The following is a 22189-nucleotide window of genomic DNA, read 5'->3' on the forward strand; positions in this document are numbered from 1 at the left end:
GGCACAGCACCAGCTGCAGAAAATAAAAACTTCAAAATGCTGCTAGCCTATGTCCACAAGCAAACACTATTAAGAGCGCTACTACAAGAGCTTTGGTTTTGAACTTCAGTGGATTTTAAAAATATTTTGTCCTGAAGGAAGGACAGTGGGCACAATTTCTGAGAAAATATATTTCTGAAAATAAGGTCAAGTGACTTGGTGTAAAAAATGCTGGCATCAACTTGCCATCTTTATCTAAAACGGTGGCAGCATGCCACGAGAATGCCACTGACCTCGAGGTAAATGTTGATACACTGTATTTACATATGGGGATGGGGGGGGCACTGTGTATTGTAAATTTCATAAGCTGCATTGTATGTTAAATATAGAGATATACTCTAATAAAATCAGTTTACATCTTAAGGATGTATTGTAGGCTATAGGGAAGCCTAACTCATGATGTCCAAGATAACAGAAATCAGTCTAAGCTTGTTTTCATACATTTTGACTGTTACACTAGAAACAAAAGCGGAAAATGCGTGGAAACAACCTTACACTTGCAAGTCACTAATTCTCTTGATCGGAAACAGGTACACTGATTTGAGAAATTATCCGTGGAAGCTGAAGGCAGTCAGCGCCACCCTAAACACGCGCTTTCACTGGTTAAGAACGCGGAAGAAATGGGCGGGATTAGATCGCTCAGCACAGCGACCAATAGCGTTGCGCGAAAGCGATGACTGACGCGTCCATTCCCACCAATCAGCGCGATCCAAACCAGCGCGTGAACAACCCACCCAGCTGGGTATATATTCAGCGATGACAGCTCGCTAATCCACTGCGTTTGCTTCGACAGCCCAGTGCAAAGAGGAAATCTCGAAAACAAAAGCGACTCTTCCAACGAAACCGTTTCGTACAGAGGTGTCAACATGAAGGCAATAAGCCCAGTCAGGTCTTTCCGGAAAAGCAGCGCGAATGTGACGGAGCACAGTCTGGGAATCTCACGGAGCAAGACCCCCGTGGACGATCCCCTAAGCCTGCTGTACAACATGAACGACTGCTACTCCAAACTGAAGGAACTGGTGCCGAGTATCCCGCAGAACAAAAACGTGAGCAAAATGGAAATCTTGCAACATGTCATCGACTATATCCTGGACCTTCAGATCGCACTTGACTCAAATTCCGCAATCACCAGCCTGCATCACCCGCGAGCAGGGCAGGGGACATCCAGAACACCCCTGACAACACTCAACACAGACATCAGCATCCTCTCATTACAGGTGAATGTCCCTAGAAAGAGTAGTATTCATTGTGCTATCTATCCATCTATCTATCTATCCATCTATCTATCTATCCATCTATCTATCTAATCTATGCATGTAATTATTAAAAAAAAAAAAAAAAGGTTATATAAAGCTACATTGATTTGTTGCATGTTTTTGTGTAAGTTTGACTGTGCAAATAACCGGATTTAATAATATACTAAATAACTTTTTTTTTTGTCCCTTTTAGACACCTGAGTTTCAATCAGACTTGATCACAGAGGACAGCAGGACACTTTACCGTTAATCAGGTAAATGCACTTGAACACACTGTTTTTAATGAGCCTTGTATTATATGCTGTAAATGATGGCCAATAAAAATAAAAAATTGTGTGCCGTCAGAGCAGTGTTTAATTTTAAGAGTGTCTAATCAAATCTGTTAAGAACCATTATGTCACATAGTAAAGTTGTATAAAGTGTGTAATAAGCATCAGCGGAGGTTGAAATGCAAGCATTGAGCGAAGGCAGAAGTTGTGCTCGTGTACATCTGGAGCCCAGGGTTTTGCTCAGTCTCTGAGTGTTTGGTTAAATGTTCAAACTGCGGCTTCCTCTCTGGCGCCAGGCTGTCCGGATCTCTGCCCTGTTTGCATTCTCTAAATGCGCCTCTTTCTCAATCTTTTGCAGGTGTTTGGTTAAGACACAAGAACACACAGGACCTGGGAACTGGCTTTTCCTCTGATTTCTGTTCTCAGTCTGGAGTTGTTGTTTTTTTTTTTTGTTTGTTTTATTTTGCTTTTTTTTCTTTCCTGTAATTGAATCAAGAGACTTTTTTGCTTCTAAAAGGACAATCCATGTGATGTGTTATAAGTTCGGACATTGATTATTTATCTTCTAAAAAGACTTATTTGGTCCTTTCTTCAAGAGGAAGAAGCACTATATTCCCTGAAAATAGGAGGGGAAACCTGTAAATGATCACAAGGAACCTTTTCTCTGCATTGAGAAGAAGTCTTACCTTTTTTTCGTGAAGAACGTGTGAATAGGAGAAGACGTGGTTAGTTACTGTACAAAGTTTAAGTCTGTTTTTGTCAATTCTTTTGGCACACGAAGGACTGGACGTTGAAAATGACATGATGAAACCTTGTGAACTCTCTCAGAGTTTTATCTTGTATAGTTGCAGAAATTGGACTGTCAGTATCTGCAAAGTGTTATGCTGTATGCTGAGACTTTTTATAAAAGTAATATTGTAAATCGTACCTTTTTTTTTTTTATACAAAATAAATCAAATGCTTTATTTGACGCTGGTCTGTTATGCTTGTGTGTAAAAAATATCAATCTGCCAGTGTTGTGCTGTATATTGACCTTGCCTTTTATATCCAGGATTCAAAAGCATGTCACTGACCCTTCACACATGCACATTCACCCACTGATTGGAACCTGAATCAGTCTTTTTCATTGGCATATATATATATATATATATATGGCTGTGTAAAAATGCATTCATTTCAGTCCGTAGTGGGAAAAATATGCTTTTTCTTAATATATAACTGTCCACAAATCATACAGCCTATCAGTTTTTTTTTGCAACTGACCTCTTTCGCTCTTCCTGTGTGGTGAAACTCATTTCTTGAAGGTGTTTGGAAGTTTGAACATTAATCCTGATCGTATCCACGGGTTCTGTCATTCGTATAATTGTGTATGGATGAAATGGCAGTTAAATCGATGCTTGAGCTTTTGATTTGTGGAATTCAGTTTGTAAAATAATTGACTGTAGGTTTACAGTCGTGCCCTTAATGAGCGCAAAAGAATAAATCAGAGACTTGGATAGTGATTTTTATTACAATCAATTTTTTACATCTTCAACTAATTATTCAGAACTGTACACCAAATCCCCTGGACTAAAATTTTGTGAATAAAGCTGATCAATTCTCAATGTTAGCACATTAAACACTAAAAAATAGATTTAATTTATAGTGTGAAGCACACATTTGAAGGAAGTCATTTTGTGGGATGCAATTCAGGAAAACTATTTAACTACAGAAAAAAAAGATAATAGTGGTATGCGCTTCTCTTTATTTCATACATTTCTGCAAAGTGTACATTTAAAAATTAAAGGTTGATTCTCAAATGCAGCCTAAACCTCTATTAGGTGTTGTTGATATGAAGAGTGTGCCACCTGCTGGCGGCCAGACTTCACCTCAGAAAAACAATGATAGTTTCAGTTTCATGGTTTATGGGGGAAATGATTGGCAGTTAGCAAGTCTCATCAAAATACACAAATGTATGCAATTTTAAAATAAAAGTTTTTAAATGTTATGATTTTAGTGTTCAATCCATCAGCACACACTAACAAACAAAGCTTACATTTAGTAGAGATTAACTTCAAATGTGTCTGATTTTTATTTTCAAATATAATAATGCATTATTTCTAATATAAAATGAATTCTCAAAAGAAAGTTTATTAATGTGAGAAAACACTGAGGATACTCATACACAGAAACCTCTATTATTTCTTGTTTTTCTCTTGACATAACACTGATCACAAATAGATTCACTCTAAACACTACAAGGCAGAATTCAAACTACAAGGATGGCCTGAATGTGAACCGGGCATTCAATCACAAATAAATAACAGCTTTCACATCACCGATCACAGCAAAAACACCAGCACTAACTCTATGTGGTTAAATCCCCACTCTACTTGATGGATTTGAATATTGTGGACCAACCTACTCTAGATCTTTAATGTTAGCAACGGAGCATGAAATAACAGGATTTGCACTAAACAAATCAGAAACTACGAACAGCTTCACAGCCTCCGTTTATTGCTTTTTTAGCACCACTCCAAAAACAGCAACAATGACAGTTCTCACACTTTTACACTGCATCTTCTTAATCAGTATTTTAAATTTGTTTTCCAGTTAAAAAAAAAAAAATCTAAATGTCAAGATGGATGAGAGGATAAAACAAGATTGTGTAATATAATAAGGCTTGTTTTCAGACCTTTTTTTTCAGTAACACTACAATAAGCTTCAATTCATTAGCCTTAATCAGCACATTAGGTAAACTAACACCTACTGACATTTTTTAAATATACACTCTTAAAAATAAAGGTGCTTCATGATGCCATAGAAGAACCTTTTTTGTCTAAATGGTTCCATAAAGAACCTTTAACAACTGAAGAAGCTTTCCATTTCACAAAAGGTTGAAATATGAATATGCAAAAATTAACATGAACCTAAATTAATAAAGCTGTAAAAGCATTTTTCATTGTGTTACCTAATGAATTTACTAATGTTAATGAATTGTACTTAAAATTATTTTTAAAAAAGTTCCTTTTAAGTGTAAACCATCAATTTTAGGTTTTATAAATGTTATGCTTAAATGATTTTATAACATTTTACTAATCATCAATTTCCTGTTTTATGGACCTTTAAATATCTCTCATGCAAAACTATAGTTTTAAAAATATAATAATAGCACCTTAAAAATAAAGGTGCTTCACGAGGCCTTTTTGTCTAAATGGTTCCATAAAGAAGGTTCTTCAGATTATAAAAAGGTAAGAAAGAGATGGTTCTTTAAAGAACCTTTGACTGAATAGTTCTTTGTGGAACCAAAAATGGTTCTTCTGTGGCATCGCTGTGAAGAACCTTTTAAAGCACCTTTATTTTTAAGAGTGTAGCCAAAAATACTGATTAAGAAACCGCAGTGAAGGGTAATTTTTAATTTGTGTTAGCTATAAAAACAAACCTAATCAGAGTCAACACAGAAAACACAGTTTCTCTGAATCTTTGCAGTTGTTAGACTTTTTTACAGTAAGTTAGTAAGAAACCTTGTTAGTCTCACAGGACACTCTCTCGTTCCTCAGCAGCATCGGTGGTGGGACCGGTGGACCTCTTCCGGTGGACTCCACGCAGGTTCTGGTTTGGCAGCGTGGTGGTTTCGGTGCTGGATCCTGGTCGTATAATGATGGAGGGGCAGTCGGTGGAGTCGGGCGTCTCCTGCTGGGTGCTGTTGTTGATGTTGTTGTTGAGCGCAGTATTGTCGGGTGAGCAGTTGAGGTTGCTCACGGCTGAAGTGGGCCAGCTCTCCTCAGGGCTACTGCTGTCAGATGGAGCGTCAGAGCAGATGGACATCCGGGCCACAGCCTCATCCTGAAGGTTACTCAGCCTGTGTGGTAAGACTCGTTTCTTAACCGGACTCTCAAGAACCAGCTCGATCAGATGCGCCTCCTCTTCTTTCTTCTCACCAGACTTCTCCTTCTCCTGAGCCGCTTCGCTCTCCTCATCTTGCAGCGAGTGGTCGGATGAGCTCCTGCTGGACCTCACTCCAGAATCGGATGATTTCTTGTCCAGCATGATGTCTGAGATGAAGCTCTTCCCTTTAGCTAAGAGGCTTAGATCTGGTTCAGCAGCCCAGGGTTCTTCTCTCAGCAGTGGGGTGGCGTCTGTCTCCTCCTCACCTGAATCTTCTTCATCGCTCGGTATGCTGTGGTAAGATGGTCCCTGTCCTTTGGTCTTGCGTCTGGGTGGGATTTTAGAAGCGGACCCATGCTCTGACTTCTCATCCTCCTCCGTAATGGGATCTAGAAGAGCACCGTCTGGGACGGAGGAGAAGTCCACCATAGTGTCTGCAGGTTTGGAGCTCTTTTTGGCAAAGGGTTTGCGCCCATCTTGCTCACCTTCCTTAGTCTTCTCCTCAGAGCTGGCTGTGAGGAACTGGCTGGACAGGGCTTGAGCGGGACTCTCTCGTCCAGCAGCAGATATCTCCAGCTGGGACATGTGCGAGATGTACTCCTGGTAAGCATTGTGATACTCGGCTTGCTGCTTGTCGGTCAGCTTGCAGATGTCGTTAGATGATTCCTGAGAGTTCAGACTGGATATGCTTGGTGTCCGGTGAGTGTTGGCCTGAAGGAGAAGATAAGGTCAATTAATTGAGACAGCAGCGTGAGAGAGAACATTTTAGGTGATGTGGAAGCGATAAGTTGTTCAATGAATTTTTGAATGAGTTTTCAAATAGGATTCCACACAAATGGGAATTTTGCCCGAGGGCAAAAGATTTTCACAGCAGATTTTGCATCGAGTTCAGTTGGTCATGTGAATTTGCTGCATTGACCAACAGAAAGCTGTTTGTTTGAGAGTGATTTTTGTGTGACCTGTACTTCATGAATTGCTACACTATTGGCAAGTGGATGCAATTGTAGCTACTACTGCTACACCAAATCATGTCAGAGGATTGCTTTTTGGGTCAACAGAAAGTTTGATCCACTTTACATTAGGTGGCCTTAACAACTATGTACTTACATTTAAATTAATCATTTGTGTACATACACCTTTTTACATTGTACTAAATACCTGCATGTAATTATATCTGTAATAATTTCTGTAATTACATTTATAATTACACTGTTGACACATCCCTTACACCTTAACCCACCCTTAAACCTACCCATACCACCAAACCTGTCCCTAACCTTACCCGTATCCCACCTCAATAGCAGTAGAAGTGTTTTGCAATACAATATGAACACAATAAGTACATTGTACTTATATTTTTTATGTAAGTACATAGTAGTTAAGGCCACCTAATATAAAGTGGGACTGTCAACTCGCTCCTCCTCCCACCGATCATATTTTAAAAGTGTGATTCATTGTTCAAAATGGAGAACACAAAAATAAGTTTTTCAAAGAGTTGACTGATAATATCTGAAAATGTCTGTAGATAGCATGCTAACATGATCAGTTTTTTTTTTTTTTTTTTGTGAATCAGACTACAAAGATCACATTGTATGTTTGTTTTTGCATGCAGCCCATGAGGTCATCTAAACAGAAAGATTATTTCATGGTACACAGTCTTATTTCAACAATTCAATTCACAAAAAAAACTGATCTAGGGATTTAAAGAAACAATCAATTTAACACTTCATTTTTGCTTCCAGATGTTCAAACTTAGCATGTTTATTCAAGAATGTATTCATACAAGACTATCATATGGCTTCATTATCTCGATGTGTTCCATGAGAAGTTATGCATGGTTCCAGAAACACGACAGTGAGTTTGAGTAAACTATCCCTTCAGTTGTTTTCCAAATTTGTCTATGAATTTTAGAAGGCTAACATCTCAAATGGAACACTTTTACTACATAGAACCATTCACATCTGAGTGTTCCATTTATGGGAAATGTTCTGTCGCAGACAGCTTTTGCACGTTTAGCCCCTCCCCTTCCTGTACATCCACACTCCGTCTTTTCATTTTGACTACTCATAATACACTACACCTCACTGCATTTTTCAGTGTGAACACTACTTGGGCTACAAAACGGCGTAAAAATAGTGCAGAGGTATGTGAAATGAGACGCACCCAAAGTCTGTTCACCACCAACTTTCATGATACTAATCTAAACCATTATGAGCTCTTGATTGTGTTGCAACACCTTGCCAAGTGTTAACAGATGAGTGCAGAAATAGCTATCTCTGTGTGATAGAGACCTAGCGTGTGTGTGGTCAGCTCTTCACTTCCTCTGCCCATCCAGGTCAGAAAACACTTCGTTTGTCACCCAGTAAACCACATGCTATTTTCATGCTGATGAGAGACTACTAAAAAGGAGAAGCTGCCTCTATAGCAACAAAATACAATGGTCAAGAAAACGTTTGGTTAAAAGGGCACTATAACAACAAAAAGTGCCACGCACGCATATGTTTGTGTTAGCTTCTATGTACACTGTTTTGTCATGGTGTGCACCTGTGTTTATCTATAGGCTGTACTTCAGTGCTGAATGTGTTTGTGTGCACAGCAGTACCACGCACCAGCCAGTGGGCATTGTGTTGTCTGGCAGATTCCTCCAGCCCCACACCGCTGAGCTCTTCAAAGCTTAGGTTGAGGCTGTACGTGAAGTTTTCTGGGTTGATGGTCACGTCTTGTGGCGCTTCAGAGGGTCTGTGGGGTTCGAGTTGAGTCAACACGCTGCTGCTCTGCTCGCTGCACGCTCCCGATTCATCACGTAGCAGCTGGTTCTCCACATGACGCTGCTCTAGAACCTACAGAACAAATACAGCAATGTTTAAATGCATTCAACAGCAACAGTAAATTTCATTCATTATAGTGAGCGAATTGACTGAAACTGTATTCCTGTATTCTTAACTTCTAAAATGCAAATAGTATTAAAACTATTCAGAAAAAGATACACTACCATTTAAAGGTTTGGGGCCGGTAAGAATTTAAAATGTTTTGAAAGAAGTGCTCACCTAGGCTGTATTCAATTCATCAAAAATGCAGTAAAAACTAATATTGTGAAATATTATTACAATTTAAAAAATGCTTTAGTATTCTAACATATTATAAAATGTAATTTATTCATGTGATGGAAAAGCTGAATTTTCAGTGTCACATGATCCTTCAGAAATCATTCTAATATGCTGATTTGGTGCTCAAGAAACATTTTTTATAATTAATCAATGTTGAAACAATTGTGCAGATTAATATTATTGTGGAAATCGTGAAACATTTTTTAAGGATTCTTTGATTAATAAAAAGTTCAGTAGAACATCATTTATTTGAATTATAAATCTTTATAACATTATAAATGTCTTTACTGCCACTTTTGAATTTAATCCCTGGTGATTAAAAGTATATTATAATATTATGAAATGAATGGAATACATATATGTCTAAACATACACACACACAACACACACACACACATAAAGATGCACTAGATTAATGAGTTGAGATATTTAGTTTAATTATCGAGGGGAACGCTAGAGCCCTGCATTTTTACGCCTCTAGGGCCGGGCTTCGATCGGGCCAATTTTCACGTCATAGTTCAGAAAAGTGCATCTTCACGGATTATAATGAAAGAGTTTTTGTTTATCGATTTGATTTATTTCGTTAAGTAGTAATTTAAAGCTTTCTATAGATATATTTATCATGTCTGTGAGGCATGTATTCGCTGACTTTTGGTTCATTTTTGTGAAGCGCTCCTGTTCAAGATTAAAAGCACGACGTTTTGTTGATATTGTGAGTGCACACAAATAGAAGTAGACCCTTTACAGTTCCGAATGATGTATTACTCTTACCTTTATGAGCAAAAATTATGGAGTATTTTAAGGTGTTTCCATTGAAAAAAAAATGCAATTGATTGCGCTGGTGCCTCCATGTCCTGCGCTTTAGCTTCGACTCGCCGCACAAACTATTGGATGCACATTTATCTAGGTTTAACGTTTAAATATTGTTATATGCTTGAACTGTTTCAGTAGGCTATATCTATAGATTTTATTTTAGGCAAGTCGTGATGATTTGAGAAGGCTAAATTGATCAAACATAGGCTATGATCAGCCTGCTGGTCTGCCGCTGGTCGTTACTTTAAGAAAGAAAAAAACTTATTTAATGAACAATAAATGCTCCTAACGTTTTTTTTTAAATTAACTTCATAAAAAAAACTAAACTAAATATAATCACTTTGCCATTACATACAAAACTGAACTATTTTAATAGCTGAACGTATTATAATCTGATTTCGGAGAAGGGGAAAAAAAGACGAGCTCGACTCAAGCCGGTAATTCTGTTAAACTGTTGGACACGTGCCGGGCTAGGGCCTGAGCGTCTCGGCAAGGCCTAAATTTGAGGCCCGTGCAGGGCTCTACCGGGAACGTGATCGCGATTTCTACCGAGGGGGATTTTACCGGAACGTGATCTGTACGCAGGGGGAAGTCAACAACCTCCCCCGGACTGCGATCAGTACGGATGGGGACGCAATCAGAACACAACACTACTACTGCTACTTCGCGGTGTTCTACTGTAACTGCCCAGCTAACAATTTTTGGTTCCTAGAACGTTCTGGGAACGTTAGTTTTTGGTTCCCAGAACGTTCTCAGAACGTTCCCTTTTGGGTAGCCAGGAAAGTTTTCTTAACGTAAATAGAACGTTCCCTTTAGGTTAGGGGAACGTTCCCAGAACCTTCCGGGAACGTTCTCGTTAGGTTCCTGGAACATTCCCCTAACCTAAACGGAAACGTTCTATTTACATTCTTAGAAAGTTCTCTTAAGGTTCCCAGAACGTTCTCCTAACCTCTTTACTCCGATACCGCTGCTGTCAGCTTTAGGTTATAAAAATAAAACTTGAAAATAACCTGCAGGGAACGTTCTGGGAACGTTCTTTTTAGGTTATAAAATTAAACCAAAAAAAATTACCTGCAGAGAACGTTCCTAGAACGTTCTTATTTGGTTCACAAATAAATAACCAAATGGGAACGTTAGGGGAACGTTCTGTGTTTGTTGGGCGTCTACTAGCGGAGAACAGCTGTTTTGCCGTAGTCGTTACAACGTGACAGCTTATGTAGTTAAATGTTGCGTTTTATGGTATATACCATTTAATTCCACCAGTATACGATTCTACCATTAGTCTTTCATTTAATCTGTGTTAATTATGTTTTAAACTTAAGCTAATTTTAACGATTTTTTCCGTTTGTACAAAGATATGTCTGCTGAGCAACAGCACCTCAAGTAGCACTGAGACTAGAGATATGTGAAGAGAACAATGTAATTATTGCCTAAACATTATCCTCATAATCCATCATTTGTATTTAAATAAATGACTGAATGTCGCGTTGCGCCGTCTTGTTTAGGTTGCTTAATGATTTTTATGTTCTCTGCTACGGCGGTGTAACAGCTTACTTCCGGTCAACGTTGCCGTTCCATTCGCAGCTGTTGCTTAAAGTCCCTATATAAGTTCCTCATCCTCATGCACTAAAAAGGTTGAATAGATGCATTTCTTTATGCATTAAATATTTGAATATAAATTTGTAGTTAATGAGTTGTTAATTGCAGATAAACCATAGTTCTGTCATAGTTCTGTTAAACCATTTCTGTTACTAAGTATTGTGGTGCCTTACACAAAAAATAAAAACATTTGAAGAGTCAGGACTGATGTTTGCTATTATAGTTAGGCCAGAGCTACTAAAATATCAGTTTCATCAGTACATCTTAGATTTTGTATTCTCCTGGGTGCACAAACTGCAGATTATATGAAAATTATAATATAAAAATGTCAACTTATCGGTATCGGCCATGAGAAGGACTTAATTATCGGTATCGGTTAAAATGTTTCATATCGTGCATCCCTAATATATTTCAAGATGCACCAGATAGTTTAATGAGATATTTCATTTTAGTTAAGATAAAATAAAATAGCAATAAACAAATAAATACAAAACAATACAATATAAAATCACAGGCATTCATATCCAGTAAGGATTCGATTTTTCTGAAGACCCCTGAATTAGCCTGAAAACTGTTTTTACCAAAGTTCACACCAGACGTATTTGATTCGGGTGGGATTAAAATAGAAAAAAAAAAAGTTTGTGAAACACAAACCTTACCTGACCTCAGAGAAAACAAGACCCATTTCAATAAGACTTTAATTTTAAGCAACTTAGATACAAGACCAGAAAATAAATAAATCAATATCACATGCTTCACTGTGGCATTTATGTGAAATGGCTGAATGGCCGTAGTACTAAGTGAACCTTCTGAGGCACGCCAGTATCACAACTAGCCCCGAGTCGTTCTATTTGGACTTGTTTCCAGCCCAAAGAATGCTACTTTCTTGTAAACGTCAAGCTATTCAGATCTTCAAGTGGACACTGAGCTCCCACTGACAATAACCCTCCTTCATCCAGAAAGCAGCCATCTTGGACCAGATGGCTGCCTGCTTGCTGGCAACACAACATTCGTTTGTATAAGCGCAAATGGAAATCTGATCAACACAGCTACATGTGTTCCTTATTTCAACCCCATCCAGCCTTCTTCTCTACAGAGAGATTAGCTGTGTGCTGAACATTACAAACCACAAACAGAAAAGATGACCATTATCTGGTCTGAACGTGTAGGAAAGAACAGAAGATCACACATCAGCTGATGACTTACCATGGACCTGAAGAGATGCCAGTCTCCAAAGTTCATGTTCATTTCCGTCTTGAGCTCATCAAGGTTGCACTGAGACAGAACCCGGCCGTTCACGTTGGCCTACATTTAGGATGACAGAGTTTGACATAAGAACATTATGGCATTCAACAGCTAACAAATTTTAGATCAATTTCATCTCGGCACTATGTCAAAGGTTGAAACAAAGTTCACAATAGAGATTTTGAAGTATGCAGGCAGATGCGGCACAGCTGGCAGGTTGACTAATGCATGTCTAATGAAGACATCAGAAATGTCATTGCTTCCTTCAGATGTTGTCCAATGGAAAGAAAGGCCTCATTGTGAAACCTCTGTATGCACCACATGGAGCTGATAAAACTGCTCTTTTCCAATGGCTGAACATGTATTTACAGGGATGGACTCATTTACCACACCCCATGTCTCAGTCCTTGTTTTTCACTTTTTGTGTAGAAATTGGTGTTTCCATGAAAAACGTGTATAAGACTAAGAGACTAACTTTCAGAAGATTAAATATTACATGAGATGCTTTATTTTCCATTCATTTTATATAACATTGGCAGCTCTGTTACTAAAATATGTTCAAACACAGTTCAAAACCCATTGTTTGGTTTTAATCTTCCAGCAATAAACAACTGAAAAACTTAAATTAAACAGAAAAAGTTAAAGAAAAGAAAGAAAGAAAGTACTTTGCTAGTTTGTGCCAAATGTTGATTTGTAGTTAGTTTGGCATCAACAAGATTTAAATTTTTTTAACTAATGCTTTTATTTTGCAAGGATGCTTTAAATTGATCAAACATGGCAGCAAACACTTTAACATTACAAAAAAAGATTGTTTTCAAATAAATGCTGCTCTTTTATAAATTTTATATTCGTCTAAGTATTCTAAAAAAAAAACGTATCACTGTTTCCACAAAAATATTGAACCGCACAATCATTCAGTTAAATCAATTATTTTAAACTAATAATATTTCAAAAGATTTTTACTATATTTTTGATTAAATAAATGCAGACTACAATATTTTGTGTATTTATTTATTTTATTACAAAATAAAAATATTTATTATAATTTTCTTACAAAAATTGTGTCAAGCTCAGCCTTCAGTGCTGTTACCTAATTCTACAATTTGTTGTAAACAATGAGAAAATGCAATTTGATTATTTACTTTTCTACCCATCATGATTAGCAAAGAGTCCAAATAATCCTATTTCCTTGGTATTATAATTTTAGTGTCATTTTTATTTTGTAATAAGGAAAAAACATACAGTAACAAAGCTGACAAATTTTTGCTAGTTTAATTAGTAAAACTATTTCTATTAATAAAATAATAGTTACATATTTGTGTTACTGTAGTTAATTGAATATAATTGTTAAATACTTATAATACAGATTGTTAAAATTGTATTATGATTATATTATATTTATTTAATTGCTAATTTGGGGGGGGGTATAGAGATCAGATATGCTTAAAATTAGCTACTTGTTAGAGAGTACTTTTTCAAACATATTTCACAGTTGTCATAAAAACCCATTAGATTTGCACCTCAAATGCTTTAAAGAAGCAATAGGACAACAAAGTGTACTGGTAAAGCGAACAGTAAAATCACATGCCAAACCTTTAAATGGATTGCATGCTTTTCAATGGAGCTTTCAGGCCACTTCTCCAGAACATACCTTTTTGACTGTGCCGATATACTGCTCCAGCATGCTGGAGTCCAGGCCCTGGATCTGTCTGAGCTTCTCACATACACCATCGATGCTCAGAGAACTGAGGAGGACCTGAGATCCACTAGAAACCACAGAACCAGAGCCCTACACACACATACAGTAACTGGTTACTCATTCCATCAGTTCATGGTGCATTCTGGAATAGGTACTGTCAAAGCCATGTGATGCAAAAGCAGTACAACAAGAAAAAGCAAGGCAGTAAGTCAATGTCATTACAGAATAAGGAACTCTGAGCAGTTATGGGTGAAGGAACAATACGTGATACATGATGGAAATTTCTGTCTGTTGAAGTCATGTATGGGAGCTATCATTACAAGACTTTGTGGAGAGTAAAATGCATGTTTAATGTAAAATGCTAATGTGTAGGTGTCAAGTGTAGACAGCCACAAGATCTTTAAATTGGTCTGGATTGTCAGTGGTGACCCAGTTTGTTTTGCTGTAATGGTTGATCTTTGTCATGTGCACTGATCTCATTAGACCCTTCTAGTATGACGTACACTCTTAAAAATAAAAGCTTCCAAAAGTGGGGTTTTGCAGTAATTCCACAGAAAAGCCGTTTTGGTTCCCCAATGAACCTTTCAGCAAACAGTTTTTAAGGGATCCATTTTTAATTAGTGTGAAGAACATTTTAATAATCTAAAAAACCTTTTTCCACTGCAAAGAACCTTTTGTGGAATGAAAAGCTTCCATGGATGGTAAAGGTTCTTTGTGGAACCATTGATGCCAATAAAGAACCTTTAGTTTTAAGAGTGTTACACAAGAAGTTATTTATAGTGGAAAGTTTTCTTGCTTTCTTTCTCTCTTTCTTTATTATGTTCTGTTAAGAACAGTTCACTGAAAGGTTCTTTGTGGAACACAAATGGTTCTTCTATGGCATCGCTGCGAAAACCACCTTTTGGAACCTTTATTTTGGTTCCTTATGGAACCATAGATGCCATTATTATTATTTTTATTGTGCTCAGCCCACTTAATTAATGCAACAATCCTATATTAATAATACAATTGAAATTTAGTTACATTATATTAGTTTACATCTCATTAAGTTGCTCACTTTAATAATTTGAGGCCATGGTTAATTTAATAAAATGACTCATCATTAACATTATACAAGCATGTTGGTGACACTTTATTTTAAGGACTAATTCTCACTATTAACTAGTTGTTTATTAGCATGCATATTACTAGCATATTGGCTGTTAATTTCTTTTTCTGCATGACCATATTTTAGATCCCTTATCCTACCCCATACCTAAACTTAACAACTACATTATCAATTATCGTTTATCGAGGCAAAATCGCAGTTAATAGTTAACATTGAGGATTGGTCTCCAAACTTAAGTGTGACCGGTGTGTTCTTTATATGATGATGACTGGGCCTTTTATCTATATCTAGGTCAGTCTGCTTGGGAAACCACTACTGTGATGAGCAGTCAAAAAAATAATAAAATATGTCCATGATTCTTTGTTCAAATATGAGTGGTTTGGATTCTCAGCCAAGCTTAACACCAGTTGTTTTCACCTAAAATATTTGTAAGTCCTATTCATCAGCAGCAGGCATGTTTAAAAAGAAAAAAAATACAAGAAATAAAATAAATTAGTGCCTTGAGAGCAAATTGGATGAAACTGCAGAAAACTGTAAAAGAATCAGCCAACCAGGAGAAGCCTTTGAATAAATATTACTATAGTCATGGCTAATATGTTCTCTAAAAACTCATTTGCATTCAGATTCAAACAAGTGGACATCAAAATTAAACTTGAAACACTGGTCTGAATATACATAAAGTTGAGAAATTTTAGTTAAACAACAGCTTAAATTTCAATCTGTTCTTCACATAAATTATCATATGGCTTCAGAGGACCTAAAATATAGCGCACAGGTTGCAGGGAAGTTGTTATTGTCCTTTCTGGAGCTGGACAGCCTGTGATGTTCGGTTGTTCACATACTTTTGGCCACAGTGTATCTGAACAGAAATTTCACAATGCCAGAACTGGCTGTTCATTTTGTCCTGGCTTTAAGTGAAATGAGCCAAAATGAGCAGAAGCCCTGAAAATAACACAGTTAAAATGAGAAAACTGAAGGGTTTAAATGTTTGTACCTGCTTCATTCTGAAGGGCTGAGATTTTATCTGGGATCGAGAAAAGGAGAGAGGACGAGAGGAAAGGAGGGATTAGGTCACATGCTTCAATCAGCAATCAATCAAATACACAGTAACATTATTTATTTATGACAGATGCTTGTCTCACAGCATCCAACCTGCATGGATTTCACAGTAATAATTTTAACAAGCCAATCGAACAGAGAACTTCAGATGGGGTGAATCAAAAGAACAACATTTTGGAGAAAGGATAGACTTTCGAACAGAAACAAACACATAAAAGGAGAATAGGAGAAACTGAGAGGACTTTTCACGACTCCATGCCGAGAAGAAGTTGTTTAATTCCAAAACGGCCCCACCCTGATGGGCGAGTGTTCGAGCCGGGTGATAAGAGTGTAATTAGCGTGAGGGGCCGGGGAGGAGGAAACAGACGTGTTCGCTGAAGGAAGCGGCTCGCTGTGCTGATAAGAGCGGCCTCATTCAGCGTGCCGTCCCAGCACTGCTGATGCTAATCCAGCCAGCCTCAGATAGCAGCAGCCTTTCACACCACGCAGAACAAAGCAGCGATGGGGGGACAGACCAGAGAGCGGATCAAATGACTGAGGCATGAAAGAGCAAAACAACAGGGCTGAAGGAAGGAGGGCAGAATATGAGGAGAGAAACCAGCGGCAGGGCTTGACTCAATGACAATGGGGAAGAAGGACAGAGGTGCAGGAATGGAGAATATGAGATGTGTAAATAGATGGTTTTAGGGAGGATAAGTTGCAATGAATGATAAGTCAGTGAGCATCAGTAGTGGTCTAATCTGAGATAATTATGATTTCAATTTCAGTATCAGATATTTGGCCATTTTAGAGATTAGTGGCATCAGAAGATAGCTGTGGCCAGTTAGGCAACAGAAACATCCTTCCAACAGCCCACAGACAATGGATATTGCACATTTTCCATTTTGTATGGAAGTTTGTATTGAATTAAATTGATATATTATTTAAATAAACTTCTTTCATTCAAAAACATTAAAAAATCTCATCACCCCAACTTTTGAGCAGTAGTGTAATTTTAATGTCTCCAAACTAAATTTCTGAATCAAATGAACATTTATTTTAAACAATATTCTGAAATGTACAGAAAATAATGAATCTTTGCCGGGGTGGAGATATTGATAAAAGACTCTTACAAAGAGAGGCGTCTTGGATGTTTTATTTAAAGACCATGTCACCTTTGGGTTTAAATGAGGATTTTGATCTTTCATGTTTCTTGTCATTTTTTAATTTTTTTGTGTATGTTTTGCCTGATGTGTTATTGTCCCCATTGATTTCTGTTGACATTTTTGTTGAATTTGTTGCTGTTATAGATGGAACTGATCTGGAGTCTGTGAACTTGGAAACCTAATTACCACCACCTGTGGGTTATTGTTGGTCTTAATATAATCATTGAGTTACTGAGATCTTGTCACACTGACGAAGACAGCAAGCAGAAACGTTTGTTATTTGTTTTTTTCTCCTGTTTAAATAAAGAGATTTTTTAGAGTGCAGAACTTGAGTAATGTTTGTCGTTAATTACTCACCCTCATGTCGTTCCAAACCCGTAAGACCTTCATTCATCTTCGGAACACAAATGAAGATATTTTTGATGAAATCCGAGAGCTTTCTGACCCTCCATAGACAGCAACGCAACTGACACATTCAAGGCCCAGAAAGATAGTAAGTACATTGTTAAAATAGCCCATGTAACATCAGTGGTTCAACCGTAATGTTATGAAGCTGCGAGAATACATTTTGTGCGCAAAGAAAACAAAAATAACGACTTAATTCAACAATTTCTTCTCTACCTATTGAAAAAAAGCTATTTCAATGTGTCGTGATACTGTCATGAATGGCGGCGGAGACTGACATTGAAGAGAAGAAATAAAGTAATTATTTTTGTTTTCTTTGCGCACAAAATGTATTCTCGCAGCTTCATAAAATTACAGTTGAACCACTGATATCACATGGACTATTTTAACCAAGTACTTACTACCTTTCTGGGCCTTGAATGTGTCAGTTGCGTTGCTGTCTATGGAGGGTCATAAAGCTCTCGGATTTCATCAAAAAGATCTTCATTTGTGTTCCGAAGATGAATGAAGGTCTTAGGAGTCTGGAACGACATGAGGGCGAGTAATTAATGACAGAATTTTCATTTTTGGGTGAACTATCCCTTTAATTCTGTTTCAAAGTCAAATATGCATTAAAAAGTCAAGAGGGAAAAGGAAAATTATGAGGTCCAGCAATAAGTTCTTTGAACACTGAGATGTTGTTCACTAGCCGCACATTAAGCTTTAGGGTTTAAGTAGCGCAGGCAGAGACTGGACAGCTATATAAGTTTAACATGCCACTAGCATCATAAGTGTATATGTGTGTGTGTGTGTTTGCAGGCAATAAAAGGCTGTACTGCATCTTTTATGCACAGATATAAACACAGACATACACACTGCTAAAGTTACCATAGAAGGGGATGTAGGAGAGGGAAGACCCTCACTGGAGTCCTCTCTGATTACATCCTGAAGGAGGGAGATAGTATGGATGAAAGAGGAAGAACCAGAGTTACAGAACACACACCTTTAGTATGGACAGGCCGAAGAGAGGACTGACATAGAGATTGGCATGATTTAAGGGGGTTTTCTTGTAACTTCTATGAATTCTAGAAACGCCATCATGTCTTTAAATGGAAATGTTATTGAAAACAAGAGTTTCCAGGCTCTTTTAGAAGTTAAAAGTTCAATCTACAAAATAGACTCTAACCAGGCAGAAAACATATGGTTATACTATCATAACCATAAGATATTAAAATATCAGACTGTATAGTGGGAAACTTCAATGAAAATGCTACAGAACTGCAAAACTGCTCTGTGAGTTTAGCGTGCAACTTTATAGCATACAAGCCACAGGCTGTTTGTCACGAGGAGCTTAAAACAAAGCATGGAAAAAAAGAGAGATACATTTAGCAACATGAGACAAAAATACTTTATTGTGGCCATATAGACTAGGCACTAAAACGCATGTCTGGCTGCAGTGACTTTGAGGCGTTTAGTTAAGTACTTACTAGTCCCAGACTGGGGTCCTTATAGAGTTTAGTAGCAGGGCGTGAGGGGGCGTGATGGGGGCTGCCAGGGTAATGTCGGGGCAGGTGATAAACATGATGAGGGAAGTAAGGCTATAGAGGTGGAGAGAACAGACAAATACTCAGGAATCTGATGAATGAGGGTCAGGTGAGGGTCAGCGCCACATCATTCAATGAGAGGTCAAACACACATTACAGCCCAAAAACAGATTTATTAGCGCTGTGCTATATATGTATACATTGAATATTAATACTATTATTAGTGGCAATGGTACAATTATGATTATTATTATTATTACTACTAATAATAATAACTTTAATTATTCTATTTTACTAAATATTCATAATAATCATCCTTTAGTTATTAGAAGTAGCAGTAGTAGTAAAAGTAAAATTATTATGATTATTATGAATAATATTACTACAACTACTTATTAATAATTTATTAAGTTGATTGTTTTATTTAAAATAATAATAATAATTATTATTATTATTAATAATCATACTACTACAACTACTAACAACTAATAATTAAATTATTATTATTATTATTATTATTATTATTAAGCTATGATATAAAATATGATAGAATATGATTCTATATATAATAATATTTATATATTACTAATATATAAATATTGATATTAATAGCAGTAGTAAGATTATAATTATTTATTGTATTTCTGCTACTGACTAATGATAATAATTTATGAACACTATATTAATATTATTAGCAACATAACATTTTATAAATTATTATTATTATTATTAAAGCTGAATATGATCATTTCAAATATAATAATGAAAACAAATATTATTAATAACATTGGCTACTGATTAATAATAATAATTTATTAATACTACATTAATGTTATTAGTAACATGACATTTGATGAAATATTATAATAATAATTTATTAATACTACATTAATATTAGTAGCATGACATTTTATGAATTATTATTATTATTATTATTATTATTATTAATACTACATTAATATTATTAGTAACATGACATTTTATGAAATATTATTATTATTATTATTAATAATAATAATAATAATAATAATAATAATAATAATAATAATAATAGTAGCACAACAACAACCACAACAACAACAATATAAAATATCATGATTTATTTGAGAATTTTATTAAATTTTTAATAATGTGCCAGAGGGCCAGTTTTGTTCCTGAACCTATTTTACTAAATACTTATCATAAGTCTGTTTCAGTAACTACATAGACACAGGTGCATTTTGCTTAACACAGTAAGCAATGTCTCTGCCTGATGTCTCACCCGGTTGTAGAAGGGATGTTGGGGTCCCGTAAGCCCACTAAAGTAGCTGCTGTGGGGCTGAGCGGCCGGCAACACTCCAGCAGCGGGGAAAGAGCCAGGGAAAGAGCCGGGGAAAGAGCCTGTGGGAGAGCAGGCCAAAGAGTGCTGCCCAAATGTGGAGTGCGGCCGTAAGGAAGCATCTTGCAGGGGCAGTGTGGGATAGCTGACTCCTCCAAGGTGCATCTGCTCTCGTGCATCTCGTACATCTGAAGGGAGAAGAGAAAAACACAGAGAGAGAGAGAGAGAGAGAGAGAGAGAGCGAGAGAGAAAGGGAGAAAGAGAGAGTAGAAGAAAGTTAGATCCGAATCTTGGCCAGCACTTTAAAGGCATTCAAATCCTCCCACTCACAGTTGACTTCAGCCAAATGAAGCATTTATAGTAAGTTACATGTGAGAAAAGAAAGGCCTCTGTGGTTTGATTCCCTTAGAAAAACACAGATTTTTCCAAACACAAGCAGCGAATCGCAAACGCACCTGGAAGAAATAAACGTGGCTCCCAATGAAATCTGCGTTCGCTTTAGCGTCAAGGGCTGAAACATACGTCAGAATTTGTTTGGTTGAAAATAATATTTCTGAGTCACCCAGGCAGACCAAATAAGACTGGCTGGGTGACTCAGAAAATGAGCAGCTCATCGGGCTTCAGTGATGTTTCATTTCCTGAGGTGAACACAATGGAGACCTTACTCATCTCTCTCGGTTAACAAAGGAACCTTTATTGCACAGTCCATTGTCACATTGCACCAAGCAACGTCTGCTGTCTCAAAGCACGGCGCAGCTGACCATTATCATGTGATGAGATAATATCATCTCTCATATTTGCAATGATTTAGAGAAAGCCACAGCAACATATTTAGCACTGTGTGTGCATTTACTTATCTATAATTAGGGACACAAATAGCTAAATCTAAGAAAAGCCAGGAGACATCCTCAAAATATAAAAATGTATCTTCTGTATATGAATTAATTAATATATATACACACACTATAAAAAGCATCAAGCTATACATTCCTATAAATATAACATTTTGTCAATAAGCAATTTATGTCACTGGAGAAAGTTCTAGTTAGTGTTTATGTAGTTGAATTTTGGTAAGTTTGTAGGAAGTCTAGCTTTATATTAAAACAATGTCCTTCATTTATAGCAAGACAAACGTCTTTGTGTGGGTCTGTACCTGCGATGATCTCCCTTAGTTTGGGATCCAGGTTGACGGTACAAGGCAGGAACATCTCCACATCACGAGCGGTGAGAACAGGGGTGTGCGATGAGAGAAACACCTCAAAACTACGAATATCACCATCGATCTCCAACAGAGGCTCTACATCTTTAGTGGTGGGGATGTTTTTAGAAATCCTGCAATGAGATAGTGACAATTAACACACAGCAAACGTACAGTGGGGAAACAATTATTTGATCTCCTGCTGATTTTGTAAGTTTGCCAACTTAAAAAAAAAAAAGGGTTTATCATTTTTATGGTAGATTTATTATAGCGGATAGAGACAGAATATCAAACAAAGAATCCAGAAAAAAAGCAGCATACAAATGTTAAAAAAAGATTTACATTTTAGTAAGTCAAATAAGTATTTGATCCCCAAGCAAAACATGACTTAGTACTTGGTGCGGCAAACCTTGTTGGCAAGCACAGAGGCAAGACGTTTCTTGTAGTTGGTCACCAGGTTTGCACACATCTCAGGAGGGATTTTGGTCCACTCCTGTGTCTCTTGAAAACTCGATGTTTCGGCTCCCTCCACAGATTTT

At 37.0% G+C, this 22189-nt stretch overlaps 2 protein-coding genes across 2 annotated transcripts in view; one reads left to right on the forward strand and one right to left on the reverse strand.

Annotated features, from left to right (window-relative positions):
• The first annotated feature begins 759 nt into the window (after positions 1-759).
• On the forward strand, positions 760-2534 carry id2a (inhibitor of DNA binding 2a). Its single transcript, XM_058748725.1, has 3 exons — positions 760-1256; positions 1489-1549; positions 1923-2534. The coding sequence occupies exons 1-2, from the start codon at positions 906-908 to the stop codon at positions 1543-1545; spliced, it is 408 nt and encodes a 135-aa protein (XP_058604708.1). The 5' UTR covers positions 760-905; the 3' UTR covers positions 1546-1549; positions 1923-2534.
• A 521-nt stretch (positions 2535-3055) lies between these two features.
• Positions 3056-22189, reverse strand: part of kidins220a (kinase D-interacting substrate 220a) — a 58064-nt gene continuing 38930 nt past the window's right edge. The window contains exons 23-31 of the mRNA XM_058748726.1: positions 21606-21784; positions 20396-20640; positions 19078-19188; positions 18479-18535; positions 15997-16026; positions 13847-13984; positions 12157-12255; positions 8041-8271; positions 3056-6142 (exon numbers count right to left, since the gene is read on the reverse strand). Coding sequence (XP_058604709.1) covers positions 5078-6142; positions 8041-8271; positions 12157-12255; positions 13847-13984; positions 15997-16026; positions 18479-18535; positions 19078-19188; positions 20396-20640; positions 21606-21784 — 2155 coding nt within the window. The 3' untranslated portion in view covers positions 3056-5077. The remainder of the gene's footprint in view (positions 6143-8040; positions 8272-12156; positions 12256-13846; positions 13985-15996; positions 16027-18478; positions 18536-19077; positions 19189-20395; positions 20641-21605; positions 21785-22189) is intronic.

Source organism: Onychostoma macrolepis, chromosome 17, assembly GCF_012432095.1.
Source record: "Onychostoma macrolepis isolate SWU-2019 chromosome 17, ASM1243209v1, whole genome shotgun sequence".
Classification (NCBI taxonomy): domain Eukaryota; kingdom Metazoa; phylum Chordata; class Actinopteri; order Cypriniformes; family Cyprinidae; genus Onychostoma; species Onychostoma macrolepis.